The 25,618-nt window shown below is 37.5% G+C and overlaps 1 protein-coding gene across 1 annotated transcript in view; it reads right to left on the bottom strand.

Annotated features, from left to right (window-relative positions):
* LOC150089496 (dynein beta chain, ciliary-like) overlaps positions 1 to 25,618 on the bottom strand; it is a 1,205,440-nt gene that overhangs the window by 887,342 nt on the left and 292,480 nt on the right. Inside the window, 2 exon segments of the mRNA XM_090390004.1 lie at positions 2,494 to 2,604; positions 10,158 to 10,337. Coding sequence (XP_090246130.1) covers positions 2,494 to 2,604; positions 10,158 to 10,337 — 291 coding nt within the window.

Here is a 25,618-nt window from a genome sequence, read left to right as displayed (position 1 = left end):
AACAATTGTACAGAGAAACAGAGTGGGCTAGTAAATTGGAATGTCTTATAATGGGGGATTTTAACTTCCCAGATATTGACTGGAACTTGTGGGTCGGGCACTCACACACTAGTCAGACTTTTGTGGATTTATTGGATGATTGTTTTCTGCAGCAGCATGTTCGAGAGGCAACCAGAGAAAGTAATACTCTTGATCTGGTTATCAGCAGTGATCATTCATGTATTAGGAATTTGCAGATAAAAGAACCACTAGGTGGCAGTGATCACAGTCTACTGACGTGGGATTTACTTAAAGATTTAATTACCATCAGGGGTAAAGGAAAGGGTTTTTGCTTCCATAAAGGCAAGTACAGTGGTCTCCGACAGTTTTTAAATTCTGTACAGTGGGATCAACTGACGATGTTACCAACAGTAAATTCTAAGTGGGAAGCATTCAAAGAATTAATCGTGGAAGCTACTAAAAGTTTCATACCTATTAAGAAATATTGTTCAAGGTTTAGGCCTAAATGGTTGTCAAATGAACTAATGAGACTCGTAACAGAGAAGAAAAATGCATGGGATGCATATAAATTATCAAGCGACTCAGAAGCCTATGGCAGATATAAGTTAATCTGTAATCAGGTCACAAAGGAGGTTTGGCAGGCGAAGGCAGATTACGAGAAATCCTTGGCAAAAGATGCTAAGAAAAACAGGAAGGATTTCTTTACTTATATAAACTCTAAAAGGAAGTGGATGAATCTGATTGGTCCACTTGACATCAATGGTTCGACTGTTGATGATCCTGCTCAGATAGCAAACAAACTGAATGAGTATTTTGCATCTACATTCACACGTGAGGAATTATTAAGGTTTGAAAATGGCAGAAGGTTATCAAATTGTAACAAGATACTTAATGATTTTGTAATAACTGAGAGCAAAGTGGAAGAGAAATTGTTGAAGTTAAATGTACGAAAAGCACCTGGGGTGGATGGGATCTATCCAGTTATATTAAAGAAGGCGGCAAAGCAACTAAGCAAACCCTTAGCCATAATTATGAGAGCATCCTTGGACTCAGGGGAGGTTCCCACTGACTGGAGATGTGCAAATGTATCCCCAATTAACAAAGGGGGATCGAAGGGTGACACGAGTAATTACAGACCAGTTAGTTTAACTTCTGTTCCGGGTAAAATAATGGAGTCGCTGGTTAAAGATGCATTGCAGGATCATCTAGACAAGACTGCAGCAATAATTCAGACACAGCATGGGTTTGTTAAGGGAAAGTCTTGTCTGACAAATTTGATAGGTTATTATGATGTGGTTACAATGGAACTGGATGCAAAAAATAATTTTGATATCATATACTTGGATTTCAGGAAAGCTTTTGACACTGTTGCGCATGGAAGACTATTGTACAAATTGGAGCAGAATGGTATTAAGGGTAAGTTGCTACAATGGATAAAAGGATGGTTAAGTGCGAGAAGACAGAGGGTGGTAATCAATCGGTGCTCTTCTTGGACTAATGTTATTAGTGGAGTCCCACAGGGTTCGGTGTTAGGTCCACTGTTGTTTTGTATATTTATCAATGATATTGATGAAGGTATATCAGTCCTAATGTCGAAGTTTGCAGATGATACAAAGGTTAGCAGGGTTGTTAATGACAGTAATGGTAGTGTGCTACTGCAACAGGATCTGGATAATTTGGGCAGATGGGCTAAGAAGTGGCAACTGAAGTTTAACCTTGACAAATGCAAAGTACTGCATATGGGTAGAAGTAACCCCAGAGAAACGTACCAACTGTGTGGTACTACACTTAAGGTGGTAGAAAATGAAAAAGACCTGGGAGTAATTGTGCAGGCAGATATGAAGTTTTCTGAGCAATGCAGAGAGGCTGCCAGGGCAGGTCATGGGGTTTTGTCAATGATATATAGGAATTTTGCTAGCAGGGAAAAGGAGGTGATTGTACCTCTGTATAAGGCAATGGTCAGGCCACGGCTTGAGTACTGCGTACAGGTCTGGAGGCCTCATTTTAGGAAGGATGTAGATTTACTTGAGTGTGTACAGAGAAGGGCAACAAGATTGGTGAGGGGAATGAAGGGACCCTCTTACCAAGAGAGGCTTAAGTTCTGCAAATTGCAGTGGCTGGAGACTAGGCACCTGCACGGTGATCTGATTGAGGTGTATAAGGCCTTGAATGGGTTGAGCACGCTGAATTCTGATGGGATCCTTCCACTTGTTCAGATTACGAACCTAAGGGGGCATAAATTCAAATTAAGAAAAGACAGATGTAGAATAGATGTGCGGAAATTTGCCTTTAGCCAGCGGGTGGTTAATTGCTGGAACAAACTTCCATCTGTCGTTGTGGAAGTTGATAGGTTGAATAAATTTAAGGAGGAACTGGACAGGCATTTGGAGGGAATGGTGTGATTTTTTTTTTTTTTTTTTTGGCTGATGCTGCATAAGCTCATACATTTGCTTTCTTGCATCACATGCTACTACTACTACTACCCTCTCTAACCCTTTCAGTTTTCACTTGCCTCTGGCCAGCTTCTTCAGGAAGCTGCCCTTCTCTATGACTGCTCATTTTTTCCCTTACTTTTATCCCCCTCTTACTATAACCTTGTGCTCCCTTCAAAAATAAAAAAAATATTTTTTTAGTGATTTCACCATGGAAGCTCAGGTGACCCTGCAGAATAGTGAGGTGACAAATGCAGAATAGTGAGTGACCACTGGTGCTACCAGTCATTCAACACTATGTCATTATGCCTATGTGCATCATCAAATCAATGTCCTTTTAGGCATTTTTTTTTCCAGTCTAGGAAACAAAAAACAACAACAAAAAAAAATAAATACATAAAATAAAATAAATTTTCTGCTTATACTCCGGGACTATCACACGGTCAGAGGAGTTCACAAGGTAGAGAGAATACAAGAAACAGCACTGTATTTGGCAGTCACGGGCTTGAACCCATGTCACTCAAGGCAAGTATACTTATGCGCCCATGCACCTGACCACTCGGCTACAGTGGCCTACAGAACTATATCTGTTGTTGAGCTTGAGTGATTTTGCATTTAGTTAAAGAGCTCTATACAAGTAGCTGTGGTGAACTATCTGGTAAAGCAAATATTCAGCCGACAAGAATACCAAATTTCTGGTTTCTTTTTGCAACACATAATGAAGATATCTCAGAACTATAGAACTCTTTATTAAATTAATGTTATTATTAATAGAACTTTTCAACACAGAACTCTTTATTAATTGTTTTTCTCACTGGAATAGATTGGAACAGAATAGAATTCATTGTGGGCAAACCCTGAGAATCAAAAAATGCTTAGAAAATTAGCATTAGCATTAGTAGAGGCATATGATGCAAGAAAGCAAGCTTATTCAGCATCAGCCAAAAAAAAAAAAAAAACCCTCTCCCATTTCACCCCTCCGTTCGTTCGAAATACCTGTCCAGTTGAGCTTTAAATTTGTTTAGGCTATCAACTTCAACAACAAGTGATGGAAGTCGGTTCCACCAACCAACCACCCGCTGGTTGGCCTTGCTTTGCTACCTGCTTTGAAACGAAGGTGCCAGTCAAAAATCTGCATATGGTCCATTGTACAGTCTTCATATACTATTTTAAAATCAAATGTTCGACTTGTGGCTTTTTTGCTTATTTTTCTATAGACTGGTTATATTTAAACATATTAATTTCTCTGTTATAAAAACTTTAATATACTAACTAAACAACAAAGAGTGTACTTAAAAGTTTTTATGACAGAGAAATCATTAATATGTTTAAATATAACTAAATATAACTTCAGTCTATAGAAAAATAACCAAAACATGAAACTCTAGTAGCTGTAGTATTAATAATAGTCTGAAAGGATGAATTACCAGAAGTGTACTAACTGCCCAGTGTCCTCTAGTTATGTTATTAATGTTATTCTTGAAAATTATATTCCATCTTCAGGTATCTAATTTTTTTAATTTTCAAGAATAACATTTCCCAGGAAAGACTGCAGGATCTCCTGCAGTCTTCCATTCATTCATTCATTTAAACATTCTTTCTTTTATTGATGTTGCATAGGAGTTAAGTCTATTCCACACCTCTAAGTCATTAAACTGATAAATTACACATAACAGAATATTAACTACAAAGATTGAATGTAACACACTAAAAGAATGAAAAGCAAATTGTTTGCTTAATCAATTTAGCCAACTGAATCAGTTTTATTGATATCTCTTTGAATCAGTCTTTTATGTTTGACTAGCTTGTTTGAACACTCAGCAACATTTTGGAACTACTTTTGAGAAATCATAAGAAAAAAATTAAGATTATTTCAGCTCAGTTTCCATTATGAATCTGATTCTTAAATACAGACATGTCTGCAAAATAAGTATCAAATCCTTAATTTGTCTACACTTGCATAAATTTATGTCCACAAGTCCTAGTTGTTTTAATTTAGAATTAAAAGGACCATGCACATGATAGAGATGCTATAAACAAGCCAAGGACTCACTCTGAGATTCATCATTACAAAAGCACAGACAATTTCATAGGTAAGGCAAACCTTTTCAGTACTGCCAATGGGCTCTAAGCTCTGCCTGGAGATGCAATTTTTTATTTAGTATTAGTAATAATGAATTTGCCACAATAGCCAAAAAAAAAATTAAATAAAATAATCATTAATTAATTAATTAAAAATAAAAATAATAACTGATAAATAATAAAATAAAATACCTATTTGATTTCCTCCTCACATAGGAACCTATCCAGCTCACCTCTGAAATTCCTCAGACATCAGCCTCAACCACCCATGGAGGTAATTTGTTCTAGCAATTAACAACAATTCACTGGCAAAAATAAAACTTCTCCACCATAATTTGAATTTATGTATCCTATTTCTGTAATCATTTATAACAGTGAAATTTTCACCCTCATTCATTGTACTTTCTCCTCCTCCTCAAGCCTTATACACCTGAATTGAGTCTTCGCTAAAGTGTACTGTTTCCAAGATCTGTAGTCTATACATTCAAAGTCTTTACTTATATGGACATCTTTTTTGCAAATCTCAACAGTTGCACTATCCATCAATGTACCATTTTAAGAGGCTTGATGTCTTTTTTTAGGTGCAATTTATATATATGAACATAGCATTCCAAGTTCAGTCTTATAACTGCCATATACAGTGAGTTTATGATGTCCTTATCTCTACATTTTTCAAAATGCTAACTTAGGGCAAGTGAATACACCAATTAATTCTATTCTTCTTCAGTATTAGTAATGACAAATGATGCAAGAAAGCAAGCTTAAACAGCAGCAGTCAAAAAAAAAAAAAAAGAAACAAAAAAATTCCCACATCACTCTACCCCTGTCCAATACTTTGTCTCACATCTCCCACATCCACACTTTGTCCCATATCTCCCTCCAATACTCTGTCTACTTCTTCCTTGAGTTTATTCAAACTATCTACTTCCACAACAACAGATAGAAGTCTGTTCCAACATTCAACTACCTGCTGGCTGAGGGAAAACTTCTGCACATCTATCCTGCAACCATTGTTCCTCCTTTGGAGTCTGACTAAGAGGAAGAATGGCAACAAAATTGAGCTTGCTCGATCCATTCAAAGCCTTAAACACCTTAATCAGGTAACCTCACAGGTACCTAGTCTCCAGATGCTGGAATCTGCAGAACTGAAGCCCTTCTTGTTAAGAGAGCACCCTTTTTGTTACCTTCATCAATCTCATTGCCCTTCTTTGGAAGAGAGCACCCTTTTTGTTACCTTCATCAATCTCATTGCCCTTCTTTGGAAGAGAGCACCCTTTTTGTTACCTTCATCAATCTCATTGCCCTTCTTTGCACTATTCCAACAGATCCACATTCATCCTAAAATGAGGCCTCAAGACCAGTGTGCAGCCTACTCAAGATGCAGCCTAACCTCAACTTACAATGGAATAATCACCTCATTATCCTTGCTGCCAAAATTTCTGTACATCAACAAAATTCCATGATCTGTCCTGGCAGCCCATCTACAGTGCTCAGAGAACTTCATATCTGACTGCACAATTACCCCAGGTCTTTTTTATTCTCCACTTACCTGAGCGTCATAAAATAAGTTAAGTTAATCTTCACAACATAAGGTAAGTTAATCTTCAATTACTGATCCCCATATGAAGTACAATGCATTTGTCAATATTAAAGTTCAGTTATCACTTCTCAGTCCATCTGCCTAATTTTTCTAGAACTTGTTGCAGTAACATACCCTGTTTATTGTTATTAACCACTGCCAACCTTCATATCATCTGCAAACTTTGATGTTAAGGCTGATATGCCTTCATCAATATCATAAATATGAAGGCTGTTCAATAAGGTATGAATCATAATTTTTCAAGAACATCACAACTTTTCATAAACTTACTATTTCTTGTTTCTTTCTCTGCTTCCTATTTCTAGCTAAGCTGTGGAATTTAAGACCAAACCAAAATGCATCACATAGCAACTACACAGTTGAGTAGTGCACATGGTGTGCACTACTCAACTACACAATTACACAAGCAGTGTTTATGTTTTCTGTGGTGACAGCAGCGGTTTAAAGATGGATGTGATTCAGTCACAAAAATTGGCAGTCCTGGGGCTCCGATCACTGCTGTTACCACAGAAACCATTTCAGTCATCACAAACTCATTTAGCTCCTTGTTAGAGTTTGATAAACTTCTGGAATCCCCTTCCCTAAAGAATTCCCCATTTTTGAATTTAGATGCAAAATACTTATTCAATTTATCTGCAACCTGAACAGGGTCAACAACAGTTAACCCATAGACATCAAGTGGCCCAATGTGATTCAACCCCTTCCTTCTACTGTTAATATAAGCAAAGAAGTCTTTGCATTCTTTGCCAGAGACTTCGCATAATCTGCCTTGGCTTGCCTAACCTCCTTTGTGATTTGATTACATACTAATTTATATCTACCATAGGCTTCTGTATCACCTCATAATTTATATACATCCCACTCATTTTTCTTCTCTGCCACATTTCGGGATAATTCATCTGACTTCCTTTTATCTCTAAGACTTCAACAGTATTTCTTTGTTAGTAAGAAAAGCCTAGTAGCTTCGTTGATTACTTCCCTGAATACTTCCCATTTAGAATATGCTGTTGGCAACATCAATTGGTTCCACTGCACACAATTTAAAAACTGTCTGAGACCTCTGTAGTCACCCTTACAAAAGCAAAAGAGTTTTCTTTTACCCTTGAGTAGTTATGTCTTTGTTTTATGATCATTGCCACCCAGTGGGTCTTTTACCTGCAGATTCTTAATGAATGAAGAATCACTGCTGGTAACCAGATCAAGAGCATTAATCTCTTGATATGAGTATCAGCATCTGGAAAGTTAGAATCCCCCATTATGAGACATTCTGATTTTCTTGTCCACTCTATTTCACTTTAAAGCATTTTCATATACTCACCACAGTCATTAGGCCTATAAAACACTCCTACTCTCAATTTTGTTTTCCCAGTGTTATATCACACCAGACTGACTAGACAGTGCACTCTTTACTCAAGTCAACTGGATGCACTGCCTTAGATTTAATAATCATCTTAACTAAGAGCATAACCCCTCTACTTCTCCTGTCTGTCCTTTCTGTATACATTGTACTCCCCATATTCAAATTCAGTATCACTTATGTCCGAGTGACACCACGTCTTCACTATTCCTACAATGTTTGCATTTGCAACCTCAGCTTACCAGTTTTCCGACCCACCTATCACTGCCTCGATAGCATCGGCAAATATTCTTAGACCCCTTCTGTTCAAGTTTATCTCATCCCCATAAAAACCAGTTTCTCATTTTAACAAGCAGAGACTACAATGAGAAAAATTCTACCCCACATGCTTTGCACATTCTCTCTCCAGATCAGAATTGATTGAAAAGGCTCTCAACATATACTCCCTCCTAACTTGTCTGGGCAGAATTGCAGACATTTTCAAATTGAATCCTAACTTCTGACTTTTTTGCCAACTTGCCCTGTACTTATTAAGTAAATCCTCAGATCTCCTACTCTTAATATAATTAGTGTCAAGGTGTACAACAATATCACCTTTTGTGCCCTTAAAAGATGATATCTGCTATACAATATTATCTACTTTTGTCCCTGGCAGACATACCCTGGTCCTATTGCACCTATCCTTCTTGCACAACATATTTCCCATTTCCACGACAATAGCGTCACTGACAATAACTAGCTCCTGTGGGACCAGCACATTCTGCCACGAAGATTGCATTTGTGTTGTCTGATGCACAAGAGTAAGCTCTAGTGATGAGTTGGGCAGCTGAGAGCTTGAAGGGCCCACATTTTAATTAAACGACAACCTGGAACACTGGGTTGTCGCCTAATTTCTTCACACTCTCTACATGTCGCATACACAAAAACATCCTCCTTGGCTGGATCATGCCATGTTCCACAAAGGTCTGCAAACATTTCACATGCTGCACATTTTTTTAGGCTGTGATGCATTGGAGAATCACCCTCTTTGTTTCTCCCCCGAGCCACAGCACTCCCGCTACTTTGTGCCCGTTGCTTTGTTGCTCTAGTCTGAGGCATGAGTTCCATTTAAATACAATTTAATTGATTAACAATTAAAATGATAAGATTAATAAATTTAATTCATTAATTGACAACACTACAATAAGCTAAAAGATTCCTAAATGCAGTGATATCTATTATGCTATCTAGTTTTATGTTTACCTTACACTATCAAGTTCAAGATATACATTATACTATACCGTAACAATAGCAACATTAAATTAGCTATATTAGCTATTAGCTTGCTGAAATGAAAAAATTCCTTAGCTAAACACAAAAAGGATATATTCCCAACAAGTGATTAGAACCTTCGAGCTACTTATTTATCACAATTAAAATCCTACTATTCCTCTGCACTATTCATTATGTGCTACAATATTCGCACCAAAACACTGATATAATAGCAGTACAAATAGTAAGTCATAATTAATCAAAAAGACAGTAAAAATTGGCAAAAAACTTATCCATTTCCATGAGCTCAAAATTCTGTGTCCTGGCACTTATAATCTTGCATATTAGTGGAATTCCCCCCCCCAGGGTTCAGTACTGGGCCCCTGTTGATTTCTATATTTATTCATGATATCGATGAATGCATATCAGGCTCATTGTCTAAGTTTGCAGATGGTATGAAGGTTGGCAGGGGTGGGTAATCACAATAATCAGGGTATGCTAGAAAACAAGGTCTAGAAAAACTAGGCAGTTGGGCTGCGAAGTGGCAAGTGAAATTTGCCACTTCACAGCCCAACTGCCTAGTTTTTCTAGGAAGTACAAATATGAAGTAAAAAAAATGCATGGTACTTCATATGGGGATCAGTAATCCAAGATTAACTTAACAACTAAGTACATTCAAGGCAGTGGAGAATGAAGAAAGTACTGGGATTAATTGTGCAGACAGACATGAAGTTCTCTAAGCAGTATAGACAGGAAGCCAAGACAGCTCATGGGGATATAAATGAGGATATACAGGAATTTTGCCTGCAGGGATATGGAGGTGATTACCCCATTGTATAAGGCAATGGTTAGCCCACATTTCAGGAAGAATGTGGATCTGTTGGAATGGGTGCAAAGAAGAGCAAGGAGATTGGTGAGGAGAGCAAAAGGGTGCTCGTACCAGGAAAGGCTTCAGTTTTGTAAACTGCAGCATCTGGAGACAGAGTAGGCACTTGCAAGGAGATAACCACTGGGGTGCTTAAGGCCTTGAATGGATTGACTAAGCTCAGTGCTGATGAAATACTTCCCTTTCCAGACTACACACGAGGGGGCATAAATTCAAATTGAGAGGGATGGTTGCAGGTTGGATGTGTAGAAATTTGCCTTTAGTCAAAGAGTAGTTGATTATTAGAACAAACTCCCAATTTGGTATTGTGGAGGTGGTCAGTTTGAATAACTTCAAGGAAGAATTAGATAAACTGTCAAAGGGGACGGTCAGATGAAATGGGAAGAGTTGCCTATTTTTTTTTGGCTGATGCTCTATAAGCTTGCTTTCTTGCATCATTTGCCACTAATACTAATAATAATTAAAATTTAATTATTATTATTAGTAGTGATAATTGCCAATACTAATAATTAAAATTAAAATTTAATGACAATAAATAATAACACTTACAAGATAATCAGTATCTGCTTTGTGTTCTGCTACTCGAGGAATCAGCGTAGACATTTGGAACATATCTGTAAGCAAATCTTCAATAAGGTTGTAATAGTTTCCCCATTGATTAGTGTCCAATGGTGGAGTAAATGTTAGTTCCTGATTGATAAGTTCCATACGAACTTCAAATAGTGGTGCCTATATAAAAATAAAAGACATTCCATATGAAGAATACAACAGATATAAAGTGTATGCGAATAAACTGTATGAAGCGTACATGGGGTATAATCACTGCAATGGAAGTTGAACGCTAATGGTTTTTATGTATGAAATACATAAGACATTTTAAGATAACAGGTAAAATAAAGGAATATCTGAAGAAATAAACATTTAAAAATAAACAGTACACATAGGTATAAAATATATGTCAATTATAATGTATAAAAAAATGTGAAAACTATATACAAAATATAAATATAAACAATGTAAATACCACCAAGACTGAAAGGAAAAGCAATATGTGAGTTCTCTGTTTATGTAATAATTAGAAGGAGTAAAACTGGTTTAAAGATAAATTATGCTGAGTTAATCAATTCAGGAATGGTCTAGAAGCTAAGATGGTAACTTCCATCACTTTTTGAATTAACAAAATTTCCACAGAAGAATTTGGAGAAAGAAAATGTGTACATTCACACCATGTTACCAAAAATATTGGAATACTAATGAATAAACACATTTTGCGCAAACTAGTCAGGCATTGTAAAGAGCAGTGATGAGGCAGCTATAATGCTGCAAATGGTATACATGTCACTTACAATTTACATTCCATGTCATGTGACTTGATTACAGGTTAATTTATAGCTACCATAGGCTTCTGTATCACATGATAATATGCATCCACACATTTTTATTCTCTGCAATAACTGTCATCAGTTCACTTGATATCCATTTAGGTCAGTATTTCTTAAGTTGGTATGAAAAGCATAGTATGATTGTTGATATCATTTTGGTTGATATTGTTGATGTCAGCTTCGTAATGCTAATAATCACCTGAGCAACTTCATTTCCATATTTTGACCACCACCGAAAGAGATTAGAGAATAATAACAAAATAATATGGTTAATAAAGTAAATAAATAATAAGTTAATCATATAGATAAATTAGTAAAAAAGGAGGCAGTTTATACTGCTGGCTAAGCAAACTACTAATGAACATCCCCCCCCCCAACCCATTTACTAGTGGTAAGATTTTGACAATTATGTTTGGTTTGATTTACTGTTCCAAAAACAAGAAATATTTACATCTCAGCATTACCAGTTTTTTGGATGGTGCTCCTACACTTCCTCTGACAACTGACTCCTACACTTCCAATTCTAGAACATGGTTCTAGAATTGGAAGTGTAGGAGTCAGTGACTCATCAGTGCAAAATTTAAATTAATAAATAAACAATTCTGAATTCATTCAAAAACCTTCTTTACACTTTTGCTGCAGGCTTTTCCAGCAATAGTTTCAATCTAGGGTTGAAAATGACATTACTGAGCCAATCTGGATTGGAAAGGGCAGAAATATTTTTGGGTTTCTACTCACTATGACTGATTTAATCAGCCTTCGGTGAAGGGTTTTTTAACAAAAAATATCTGGTTTTTCTTCTGTCAAAGTGGAAGAAAAAGTTCTAAAAGTAGGTAGTTTCACCACCAAGTGGATTAAAATTTGAAGTTGGACATTTGCATTCAGTAAGCAGTGAATGTGTTTATAAAATATTATAGTAACAGGCATAAAAAGTAAAAAAAATTCTGTTTATTCTCAAGATTCAATTTAAACAATCTTTCAGTATAGAAAATATTAAAGCTCCTTAGCTTATAGTATAAAAGTGTTCCAAACAGAACAACTTTCGTAATTGTTCAGCAAATTGATATATTGTATTAATCAACTTGATTACACTTGATTCAACCCATTCAACTTGATTGAATGGGTTGAGCACTTCCCAGATGTAACACTGTTGTTTATACTGCGGATTCGGATATACTGTGGGTTTTACTGCCTGACACTGCCATTGGAAAATATTAACATTCTTTTGCAAACCTTGCACTGCAGGAGGCTTCCCCAATCAAATGACCCAGTGTTTGCGAGAGAGGGGAAAAAAGCGGGAGTTCTTGGAAATCCCAGGGACCTTTACCCTCCCACTGAGTTAAGAAGCAAAAAGGATGTTTATCAAACAAAGAAAATTTGCTAATCCTCTTTAAGGTCACCAACCACTACACCCATAGCTTGAGTCATGCGATTTGCTTATCTCCTCCAACACAAAAGAATGGTTCGCGAAAATGAGTCAGATGGGAGCAGTGCATTCGAAAGGTGAGAGATTGTTTTAGCCTCTGCAGTTAGTATTGATCGTCTTTCCTTGTGTAACGGTTGTCACTGCAAAAAAAAAGGCGATCCATAGTTCGAGACCCACCTGTACCAGTTTGGTATGTATAGTGATTTTTTTTTACATTTTTTGCGAGCTTTACAGACATAGCTATCATTCATAATAAAAATTAAAATTATTTCAGCAGTTATGGTGAATGTTAATAAAAGAAAGTCATACAACATCAAGGAAAAGCTGACTGTAACTGAATGAGTGAAAAGCGGTGTCTCGAAAGAAATAAAACAGGAGTTGGGTAATTTGAAGGGAATAATACGAGGATGGATTACAGAAGAAGGAAGACTACATTCCTTCTTGGATAAGTTGGACAAAACCCCAGGACTGGAAAGGAAGAAATCAAGACACTGCAAAAACAAGGCAGTGGATGACTGTTTATACATGTGGTTCATTCAGAAATGCAGTTTAGGATTTCCACTCACAGGTCCCATTCTGAAGATGCAAGTGGAGAAATTTTTCAAGACTTAAAGCTTGATGATGAATTCTCTGCCGGTGATGGATGGCTATGGCAGAAGTAACAATTAGCAGTGAAGCAAAATCATCAGATAGTGCAGGTAAAATAATGGAGTCACTGGTTAAAGATGCATTGCAGGATCATCTAGACAAATTTGATTGGTTATTATGATGTGGTTACAAAGGAAATGGATGCAAAAAATAATTTTGATATCATATATTTGGATTTCAGGAAAGCTTTTGACACTGTTGCGCATGGAAGACTATTGTACAAATTGGAGCAGAATGGTATTAAGGGTAAGTTGCTACAATGGATAAAAGGATGGTTAAGTAGGAGAAGACAGAGGGTGGTAATCAATGGGTGCTGCTCTTCGTGGACTAATGTTATTCGTGGAATCCCACAGGGTTCGGTGTTGTGTCCACTGTTGTTTTGTATATTTATCAATGATATTGATGAAGGGGTCGAAGTTTGCAGATGATACAAAGGTTGGCAGGGTTGTTAATCACAGTAATGGCAGTGTGCTACTGCAACAGGATCTAGATAATTTGGGCAGATGGGCTAAGAAATGGCAACTGAAGTTTAACCTTGACAAACGCAAAGTACTACATATGGGTAGAAGTAACCCGAGAGAAAAGTACCAACTGTGTGGTACTACACTTAAGGTGGTAGAAAATGAAAAAGACCTGGGAGTAATTGTGCAGGCAGATATGAAGTTTTCTGAGCAATGCAGACAGGTTGCCAGGGCAGGTATGGGGTTTTGTCAATGATATATAGGAATTTTGCTAGCAGGGAAAAGGAGGTGATTGTACCTCTGTATAAGGCAATGGTCAGGCCACACCTTGAGTACTGCGTACAGGTCTGGAGGCCTCATTTTAGGAAGGATGTCGATTTGCTTGAGCTTGTACAGAGAAGGGCAACAAGATTGGTGAGGGGAATGAAGGGATCCTCTTACCAAGAGGGGCTTAAGTTCTGCAAATTGCAGTGGCTGGAGACTAGGCACCTGTGCAGTGATCTGATTGAGGTGTATAAGGCCTTGAATGGGTTGAGCATGCTGAATTCTGATGGGATCCTTCCACTTGTTCAGATTACGAACCTAAGGGGGCATAAATTAAAATTAAGGAAAGATAGATGTAGAATAGATGTGCGGAAATTTGCCTTTAGCCAGCGTGTGGTTAATTGCTGGAACAAACTTCCATCTGTCGTTGTAGAAGTTGATAGTTTGAATAAATTTAAGGAGGAACTGGACAGGCATTTGGAGGGAATGGTGTGAGATGGTTTTTTTTTTTTTTTTTTTTTGGCTGATGCTGCATAAGCTCATACACTTGGTTTCTTGCATCACATGCCACTACTACTACTACTACTACTACTAACAATTTATTAGTGACTTAAAATTTACATGTGAAGGTATTGTATAGTTGCTCATCTGTTGATGAGCAACTATACAATTGTGATGAGTTCGCACTGTTTTACAGAATGTTACCAATGAAATCTTTGGATTTAAAATCAGCTCTGAACAAAGCGGGATTGAAGTTAGTATTAGCATTAGTAGAGGCATTTGATGCAAGAAAGCAAGCTTATGCAGCATCAGCCCAAAAAAAAAAAAAAAAACCACTTCCACTTCACTCCTCTGTTCGTTCGAAATACCTGTCCAGGTGAGCCTTAAACTTATTTAGGCTATCAACTTCCACAACAAGGGATGGAAGTCTGTTCCACCAACCAACCACCGGCTGGCTAAAGGCAAATTTCCTCATGTCTATTCTACATCTGTCTTTCCTCAATTTGAATTTATGCCCTCTCAGGTGATTTTTCTGAGCAAGAGGAAGAATCCCATCAGCATTGAGCATGCTTAAACCATTCAAGGCTTTATACACCTCAATCAGATCACCCCGCCAGTGCCTAGTCTCCAGACACTGTAATTTGCAAAACTTAAGCCTTTCTTCGTAAGAGCACCCCTTTGTTCCATTCACCAATCTTGTTGCCCTTCTCTGTACTTGTTCCAGCATCCCTACATCCTTCTTGAAATGAGGTCTCCAGACCTGTATACAGTACTCTAGGTGTGGCCTGACCATTGCCTTATACAAGGGAATAATCACCTCCTTATCCCTGCTAGAAAAATTCCTATATATCATCGACAATACACCATGAGGTACTCTTGCAGCCCATCTGCACTGCTCAGAAAACTTCATATCTGCCTGCACAACCACCCCCAGGTCCCTTTCATTCTCTACCACTATCAATGTAGTACCATAGAGTTGATACGTTGCTCTGGGGTTGCTGTTTCCCATATGTAGTACTTTACATTTGTCAATGTTAAACTTCATTTGCCACCTCTCAACCCATATGCTCAACCTTTCCAGATCCTGTTGCAGTAGCATAGTGTCAGTAGTGTCCTTGACAACCCTGCCAACCTTCGTATCGTCTGCAAACTTGGACATTAAGCTTGATATACCATCATCAATATCATTTATAAATACAGAAAACAATAATGGACCCAATACTGAACCCTGAGGAACTCCACTAATAACATTAGTCCACGCGATGAGCAGTGTCCATTGATTACCACTCTCTGTCTTCTCCCCCTCAACCACCTCTTTATCCATAGCAGCAATTTGCCTCCAGTGCCACCCTGCTCCAATTTGTGCAGCAGTCTTCCATGTGCAACAGTATCAAAAGCCTTTCTAAGATCCAAGTATAAAATATCAGAGTTATTCCCTGCATCCAGTTCTTTTGTGACTGCATCATAGTATCCAATCAAATTGGTCAGGCAAGACTTCCCCTTAACAAAACCATGCTCTGTCTGAGCTATAACTGAAGTCTTGTCTAGATGATCCTGCAGTGCTTCTTTAACCAGTGCCTCCATTAATTTTCCTGGAACAGAAGTTAAACTCACAGGTCTATAATTACTTGTGTCGCCTTTTGATCCTCCTTTGTGAATTGGGGTCACATTTGCACATCTCCAGTCCATAGGTACTTCCCCTGAGTCCAAGGAAGCTCTCATAATTATGGCTAAGGGTTTGCTTACTTCCTTTGCTGCCTCCTTTAATATAACTGGATAGATCCCATCCACCCCAGGTACCTTTCTTGTATTTATCTTCAACAATTTCTCCTCCACTTTACTCTCAGTTATTACAAGATTCTCTAGCTTACTGCCAGAGTTGAATACACCTCTCGCATTCCCCTCGCTGAATAACTCCTCATGTGTGAATGTCGATGCAAAATATTCATTTAGTTTGTTAGCTACCTGAGCAGGATCATTAACAGTTGACTCATCGATATCAAGTGGACCAATCTGATTCATTCCCTTCCTTCTAGAGTTTACATAAGTAAAGAACTCTCTGCTGTTTTTCTTTGCATCACTTGCCAAAGATTTCTCGTAATCTGCGCATCAGCTTCTATTGCCTTAGTTGCTAATGCTCCTAAAAACCAAACAAACAAACATCAAAAGCATAGATGAATGCAAATTTATTTTTGATCTGGTTCCGCAAAAAGTTTGTAACATCAGTGCAAACAGCATTTAAGAAAAATACACATCGAACTAAAAGCATTACTATCTTTAGATAACTCTCCAGCACCCCCACCTCATATCCAAAGATGGAAGGGTTAGGGACCATGTATTTACCAAAAATACCACAGGATTAATCCAGCCCCTTGATCAAGGAATCATTTATAATTTTAAGGTAAATTACAGGTCATTTTAAGGTAAATTAAGGTAAATTACAGGTCATTTTAAGGTAAATTAAGGTAAATTGCAGACCTCCAATCATGATGTTCCTGAATTTCTAAAGGGGTTAAATTTAAAGTAGCATACAAAATTGGTTTTGCTCGGGAGAGTATTTCAGAAGATACATTTCAAAATTGTTGGAGAAAGTGTTTTTTGAGAACAGCTGATGGAGAAAATCAAACTGAGACTGATAAAGAGCAAAACAGTGGACAAATTGCTATACATTGTGATATACAGGCAGTTAGAGATACCCCTCGAGGGACACGAACTCACAGAGAATATGATTGATCAGTGGGTTGATATTGACAAAGAAGAATTAGTCTATCACTTATTAAGTGATGAAAATATTGTTGAAAGCATCACCATTGAGAAAAGGACAAATGGAAGTGATGGGGAAACAGAAGAAATAGAGGAGCAGCCTGTCGAAGTTCCCACAGATCAGGACGCAGTACAAGGGTTAGAGACTGTGACTGGGTGGTTAGAGGCACAGTAGGAGGTTGAGGAAGTAAAGAGTTTGCAATTAGTGTCTTTAAAAAATAAGAACTTGCAAAAACGATTCTCCCATAAAAAGCAATAAAAAATTACAGACATTTTAAAGAAGTGATCAAATAAATGCCTTGAATTTTTTATAACTATGCATCTATTGCTACATGTTTTTTGTGAAAATAAATAATTTTTGAAAAATTCATTTGTTCACACATTAGTATTAATACTTCCCAAATGGATTTTTTTGGTCTGCAGATGGGATTAAAAAAATTTAATGCACAGAATCACAGAACAGAGCACGGTAAATATTGAAAATATGGTCGGATTTCACTCATGTATATATATTCGGAGTCCATTCAGAGCGATTTGAGAAAATTTGTAGGCATCGGTTATAGCGCAGTTATCTTATAATGTGGGTCACAACCCACCCCTGAAACCCTGCGGTATAACCGGGGTTTTGGGGGCGGGTACTAATAAAAAAAAAAAAGAGTTATACAGGCAGAGCTATCAACATTGCCTATATAACTCTCTTATTGATATTATGACATCACATGCTCATGCTACTAAATATGAGGACATAGGTACATGCCATACTTTAAAATCTGATAAGTTTTAAATTATATTTGGACAATTATTTAATTAATTATCCCAACACTTCATTCTATGGTTATGCCAATCAATAACTGATATACAGAAATTTCAGAAAATTTGTATTATAGAAAGCAGTTATTGTGAAGTTGGTTAAGTGGCCCTCTATTTAACAAAAACCTCTGTTAAGTGGTAAAATTTTATTGATATTATGCATAAACGCTTCTTATAAGCATCGTCTATTAACACATTTGCTGCCGGAATACAAACTTGCATCAAAACAAATTGTAATTTTTGCACCTTAACAGAAATAGGAGTCCATTCAACTGCGGTCAGTAAATGAGTGCTGTAAAAGGAAAGGCACATGAAATGAATACACTGCACCCTGATTGAACCATGGGCTAATTGTATCATGGCTGCAATTTTGTCTAGCATCAACTGCAGTATCTAGATTGGTTGGTTGTTGGGTTTTATTGGCGCATTAGCAACTAAGGCTATAATGCGCCAAAACAAGCAGTATCTAGAGAGAGTGCTATAAAACTGTATACTTGGTTTACAGCTTCATATGTTCTTTTTGGTTATGCTGAAGTTATTTTATCTAGTTTAGTATATTCCACAAGAAGAAAAGGTAAAATTTTTAAGATTATGCTTGCCGAATTTTAATTCTGTACTTTCCAAAACAAAATACCATCATTCTTAGTGTGTTTCTAGTGATAAAATTTTGTGTAAAAAGTGTTTTCCTATAAAATTTTACCCTAAAGGGTTGTTATAATGGAACTACAGCCTAGGACACCAAGACTGCAAATGGAACAGGACAGTATGTTTAAGCGGATAACAGTGAATCAACTCTTTATAATATGTCATCTGATACTGAAACAGAATTCTATTCAAATGGTGCAGATTCCGAATCTCATTCAAATGCATCTTTCAACATTAGAATGCTACAGATGCTGGTGTTACTTTGAGTGATAATTCTTCACAGAAGAAATCCCTTCCATTTACTAAAAAGCAGTGCCTACTTGTTCCAGCATCTCAGAGAAGCACCTCAAAAGAAGCTTCCCAAGGCACACAGGAAAGGACAAATATAAGTGGCAGCAAATGAGCTAACCATCAACCTGTCTCATAAACAGGTTGTCAGATTTTTAACATAAAGTAACCTGTCAGATTTTTAACATAAAGTTAAAGTCAAAGACAACTGTATTAAGCAAACATATTTTCTGTTGTAAGAAAATTTAACTGTTCACATTTTTTAAAACTTTGCTATTTTGGTACTAGTCAATTAACCAGATCAAACTTTTCATGACAACTGCAGTGTGACCACAGACTACTTAAAAAATTAACCATTTCTTACATTGAATGTATACTTTTAAATGAGGTATTATTTATTGTTTGTTTGTTTTAGTTAGTTGTTGGTGCATCAGCTTCTGTGGCCATAATGTACCTCCAAAGGTTTTTGCAGTACTCTGATTCAAGCCCGAGGCGGGATTCGAACCCGCGACCTTTGGGTTGCCAGGCAGGCACTTTACCCACCCGGCTAGCCCGGTCGGCAGTATTATTTACAGAGAATCCAATTCAATGTGGTACAGCACTAGAAACAAGGAATAACTCAGCTAATAATCAAGGCCTTGCATATATGTGCGCATGTAATATCAGTAATAACAATGCCACATGGTTGCCTTTGTCTGTATCAGGGGTGTTCAGAGAGATGACTTTTGGGAGCCGCAATAGTGGAAGGCATATTAGAAACAGCTATATAATAAAGCACATATGTATATCTCCATGAGCTGATGGTTCCATCTGTCGTGCATAGCATCTTTATGATAAAACGCTTCAGACATACATGTGGTTCAATCAGATTTTTACAGTGCACGAGTTAATTTGTGTGAACATTGTTTCTTTTTAAGTGAGACCCTTTAAAAGTTATTATGCTATCTAGAAAATGTAAATATGAGAACAGGGGTTTTAAGGCAGAGTGGGAAGAGGAGTTTGTCTTTGTGGAGAGAAACAGTTAACCAATGTGTCTTTTGTATCAAGTAACATTGTCACAGTTCAAGGCCAGTAATCTTATGTGCCTTTACGAAATGAATCACAGTTCTTTTACTCAACAATTTCCTGCTGTTTCAGTGTTAAGGTGAACTAAAACATTGTCTTTAAAAGAAAAATTTAATAGTCAAACCAAGGTTATGTCAATATTTATTAAAGAGGCAGATGTATGCACAAGTGCATGTATACTTGCGTGTACACCAATGCTGGGAGTTTGGTATATACATTTGATGAATTTGAGGTATTGCTCAAAGCATCAAAGGCGGATATTGTTGGGAAATCAGAGACGTGGTGTCACACAGATATAAGTAATGCAGAACTGGAATTTGGGGAGTACAATGTCTACAGAAAGGATAGACAGGATAGGAAGGGAGAAGGGGTTATGCTATTAGTTAAGAAACACATAAAATCCAAGAAAGTGAAGCCAGTCGACATTGCTGGACAGTGCAGTGTCGAGTCAGTTTGGTGTGACATAAGCATTGGGAGATCAAAATTGAGAGTAGGAGTGTGCTATAGGCCTAATGACTCTGATGAGTATAATAAGAAACTGTACAGGGAAATAGAGTGGGCCAGTAAATCAGAGAGTCTTATAATGGGGGATTTTAATTTCCCAGATATTGACTGGAATTTGTGGGTTGGTCACTCACACACTAGCAGGGCTTTTGTGGATTTATTGGATGATTGTTTTCTAAATCAGTATGTTCGGGAGGCAACTAGAGGGAGCAATACTCTTGATTTGATTATCAGTAGTGATTCTTCATGCATTAAGAATCTGCAGATACAGGAACCACTAGGTGGCAGTGATCACAGTGTGCTGAAGTGGGATTTACTCAAGGAGGTAACTACCATCAGGGGTAAAGGGAAGGGTTATTGCTTTCGTAAAAGCGACTACGATGGTCTGAGACAGTATATAAATTCTATACAGTGGAAACAACTGATGATGTTACAACAGCTCTGACAACAGCAAACTCAAAATGGGAAGCATTCAAAGAACTTATCTTGGAAACTACTAGGCTTTACATACCAACTAAGAAATATTGTTCAAGGTTTAGGCCTAAATGGATGTCAAATGAACTAATGAGACATATGGCAGAGAAGAAAAATGCATGGGATACATATAAATTAACATGTGACACAGAAGTCTATGATAGATATAAGTTGATCTGTAACCAAGTTACAAAGGAGGTTAGGCAGGCAAAGGCAGATTACGAGAAATCTTTGGCAAGGGATGCAAAGAAAAACAGCAAGGAGTTCTTTACTTATGTAAACTCTAGAAGGAAGGGGTGCATCAGATTGGTCCACTTGATATCGATGGTTCAACTGTTCATGATCCTGCTCAGGTAGCTAACAAACTAAATCAATATTTTGCATCTACATTCACACATGAGGAGTTATTCAGGAAGGGGAATGCCATAGATGAAGTAAACACTGGCAGTGAGCTAGATGATCTTGTAATAATTGAGAGTAAAGTGGAGGAGAAATTGTTGAAGATAAATACAAGAAAGGCACCTGGGGTGGATGGGATCTATCCAATTATATTAAAGGAGGCAACAAAGGAAGTAAGCAATCAATTAGCCATAATTATGAGAGCTTCCTTGGACTCAGGGGAGGTACCCACAGACTGGAGATGTGCAAATGTAAACCCAATTCACAAAGGAGGATCAAAGGCTGACACAAGTAATTATAGACCTGTGAGTTTAACTTCTGTTCCAGGAAAATTAATGGAAGCACTGGTTAAAGAAGCACTGCAGGATCATCTTGACAAGAATTCAGTTATAGCTCAGACACAGCATGGTTTTGTTAAGGGAAGGTCTTGCCTGACCAATTTGATTGGATACTATGATGTAGTCACAAAAGAAATGGATGCAGGAAATAACTTTGATATTATATATTTGGACCTTAGAAAGGCTTTTGATACTGTTGCACATGGAAGACTGCCGACAGGGCTAGCCGGGTGGGTAAAGTGCCTGGCAACCTAAAGGTCACGGGTTCGATTCCCGCCTCGGGCTTGGATCAAAGTACTGCAAAAACCTTGGGAGGTGCATTATGGCCACAGAAGCCTATGCACCAACAACTACCAAAAAAAAAAAAAAAAAAAAACATGGAAGACTGCTGCACAAATTGGAGCAGTGTGGAATTGGTGGAAAATTGTTGCTATGGATAAAGGGATGGTTGAGTGGCAGAAGACAGAGTGGTAATTAATGGGCACTGCTCATCGTGGACTAATGTTATTAGTGGAGTCCCTCAGGGTTCAGTGTTAGGTACATTGTTGTTTTCTGTATTTATAAATAATATCGATGATGGTATATCAAGCTTAATGTCCAAGTTTGCAGATGATACAAAGGTTGGCAGGGTTGTTAAGGACGCGACTGACGCTATGCTGCTGCAAGAGGATCTGGAAAGGTTGAGCAGATGGGCTGAGAGGTGGAAAATGAAGTTTAACATTGACAAATGTAAAGTACTACATATGGGAAACAGCAACCCTAGAGCAACGTATCAACTCTGTGGTACTACACTGACGGTGGTAGTGAATGAAAAGGACCTGCGGGTAATTGTGCAGGCAGATATGAAGTTCTCTGAGCAGTGCAGATGGGCTGCAAGAGTAGCTCATGGTATCTTATCAATGATATACAGGAATTTTTCTAGCAGGGATAGGGAGGTGATTATTCCCTTGTATAAGGCAATGGTCAGGCCGCACTTTGAGTACTGTATACAGGTCTGGAGGCCTCATTCCAAGAAGGATGTAGAGCTGCTGGAAAGAGTACAGAGAAGGGCAACAAGTTTAGTGAACGGAACGAAGGGTTGCTCTTACGAAGAAAGGCTTAAGTTTTGCAAATTACAGTGTCTGGAGACTAGGCACCGGCGAGGTGATCTGATAGAGGTGTTCAAAGCCTTGAATGGTTTGAGCATGCTCAATGCTGATGGGATACTGCCTCTTGCTCAGAATAATCACCTGAGAGGGCATAAATTCAAATTGAGGAAAGAGAGATGTAGGATAGATGTGCGGAAATTTACCTTTAGCCAGCGGATAGTTGGTTGGTGGAACAGACTTCCATCCCTTGTTGTGGAAGTTGATAGCCTAAATAAATTTAAGGCTCAGCTGGACAGGTATTTCGAATGAATGGAGGGGTGAAGTGGAAGGGGTTTTTTTTTTTTTTTTTTTGGCTGATGCTGCATAAGCTTGCTTTCTTGCATCATATGCCTCTACTAATGCTAATGCTAATGTATCAACAGAGGCTGGATTTATTTTTGCCTTCAATATTGCTCGGGCAAAGTGCCCCTAAATGGAAGGAGAGTTCATTAAGAAAATTATTGCTCAAGTAATTTCAGTTTTAGGCTCAGAAAATAGAAAACTGCACAAAATGATTGAAGAAATCTCTACGTCCAGACATACCAGACCAGTGGGTCTGGTCTTGAACAAATCTACAGATACTGAATATAAACCACAACTAGCCATATTTGCTCATTTTGTAACAAATAATCTAGATGTGAAAGAAGAACTATTACCCTCTTGAAGAACTATTACGAGCTTGTACATACTGCCCTAACGAGTCATCAACCTAACTTTCAGCAGTTAACTGCTAATATGGACAACACCCGTAAATCATTCACAAGCAAACCTAGTATGTAAATATCTTCTGTGAAGAACTGTTTGTTCGAATTAGTATTTTGAGAAATTTTTGTATCTTTTTTATGTTTTTGAAAAAAACTTTGTAACAAGAAATATGCTTGCTTAAAAAGTGAAGTTATTATTTTAAACTTTAATCAGTGTTATATATAAAATTTTGATATAAATTAAAAGCAAAATATATAGTGGCGGACAAAAAAAACTGCATCATCTTAAAAAAAGTAACATTTGTAGTGAAACTTACTGTTCGATTAGTCATTTTGTTTGTCCCAAAGCAAAAGTATTGCATCAGATAAAGATTCTATTGCATTAGACAGAAATTTCAAGGTATTACATCAGCTGTTTCTATAAATACGGTGTTGGAAGTGTATACACGCTCATTAGTATCCTGTTTTGCAGAGGTCTAAGCGTGGCTGTATATGTTCAGTTGACACCGAGAAAAAAAAGTGTACTGTTGCTCTGTCCCAGGAAGGGCTTTCTATGTGTGCTATCACTGATAAAATAGGCTGCTACCAGTCAACAGTATCCCGGGTGCTGAAACTGAAATATGAAACCGGTGATGTGAAGAGAAGATCTGGATCAGGCCATAAGAGAGTGACTATGCCTTCCCAAGATCAATATTTGAAATGGCTATGCCTTCATAATCACCATGCTAGTGATCCTGATCTAAAACTGGACTTTGAGATAGCTTCTGTTGTTGAAACAAGTGCACGAACTATCCAAAGATGGCTTTAGGAATGCGGCCTGCATGCCTATTGGCCAAAGAAGGAGCATTTGTTGACCCAACAAATGAGGAAGAAGTGACTTGCTAGAGCTTAAATGCATGTTTCATGGACAAAAGAGCAATGGGACACTATCATATTTTCTGACGAATTGAAATTCAACCTGCATGGTTCGGATGGGAAGTAATATGTCATAAGACAGAAATCGGAGGCATACCATCCTGACTGCATAACACCAACTGTAAAATTCCCCACCAGTCAGATGGTCTGGGAATGCATAACAAGAAAAGGGGTAGAGAAAATTAAGTTTATTAATGGAATGGGGAATGCAGAAACCTAAACTGCTATCTTGGAGGAGTGCCTGAAACCTGTTATTAGAGATCACCACATAAACGTCTAAAACTGCATTTTTCAACAGGATTCAGCACCTTGCCACACATCAAAATTGGTAAGTTTTATGCTAGTTAGATTTAATGATGATTTTGTCTTCTTGTCTCACAAGGCTTAAAACATACTTACACCAATGTTTTCCCTCATTTTTCTCCCTTAAGGGCAGTCATACCTGAGAAATGCTGGCTTACAGTATTGGACTGGTCTGGCAACAGTCAAGATTTGAACCCTATTAAAAATTGCTGGTACATAATGTCATCTAAAATTGCTCAGAAGAAGCCAACAAGTAAGATTCAGCTGCAGGAGAGCACAGTAAGGGTGTGGTACAATGAAATTGGGCGACCTTATATCCAGAAGTTGATTAACTCTATGCTAGATCGTTGCAAGACTGTAATTGCAGCTCAAGGAGGAACAACAAAATATTGAGGACTTATTTTGCTGATTTGCAGTACATAATGCCATTACGTTAACTTGTCATTTCAGTTTATACACGTAAATGCAATAAAATGTATGTTTGGTTGTCATTATTTCTCATATTTCCATTAATTACACATTTTACCCTTTGGGAAGATATTTATGGAAATTAGGTATATCAGGTGAAGACTTTTTATTGGATTTCATTCACAGAGATATATATATCCCATCTAACAAATGCATTTCAAACATTTCCACAACCCACAATGCAGTGCAAAACACATTATTTGCAAAATTCAGAAGTCATTCAGTTTTTTTTTTCCGCCACTGTATATGCATGAGAACACCGCACCACGAGATACATGCAGCTCGCGATGCATGCTATGGCCACCCCTGGTCTGTATATTTCAGTTTACATGAGCATCTTAAATAAGTGTAGAAAATTTTTTGTGCTTATTTCTTTTACAGTTTCCTGCATAGTAGGTATCAATAAGTTCTATAAGAAAGAATATTTTAAAAGTAACAAAATTGCCATAAAAAATATACAATTACAATGTATAAAAAGACTAAATGGTGCAAGCACCTTCACGATGGTGGGACTGTTAGTAATCC

Source organism: Mastigoproctus giganteus, chromosome 2, assembly GCF_048544385.1.
Source record: "Mastigoproctus giganteus isolate SK-2022 chromosome 2, ASM4854438v1, whole genome shotgun sequence".
Classification (NCBI taxonomy): Eukaryota; Metazoa; Arthropoda; class Arachnida; order Uropygi; family Thelyphonidae; genus Mastigoproctus; species Mastigoproctus giganteus.
The sequence above is the reverse complement of the archived record's forward strand: the minus strand, read 5'-3'. Positions and strand labels throughout refer to the sequence as shown.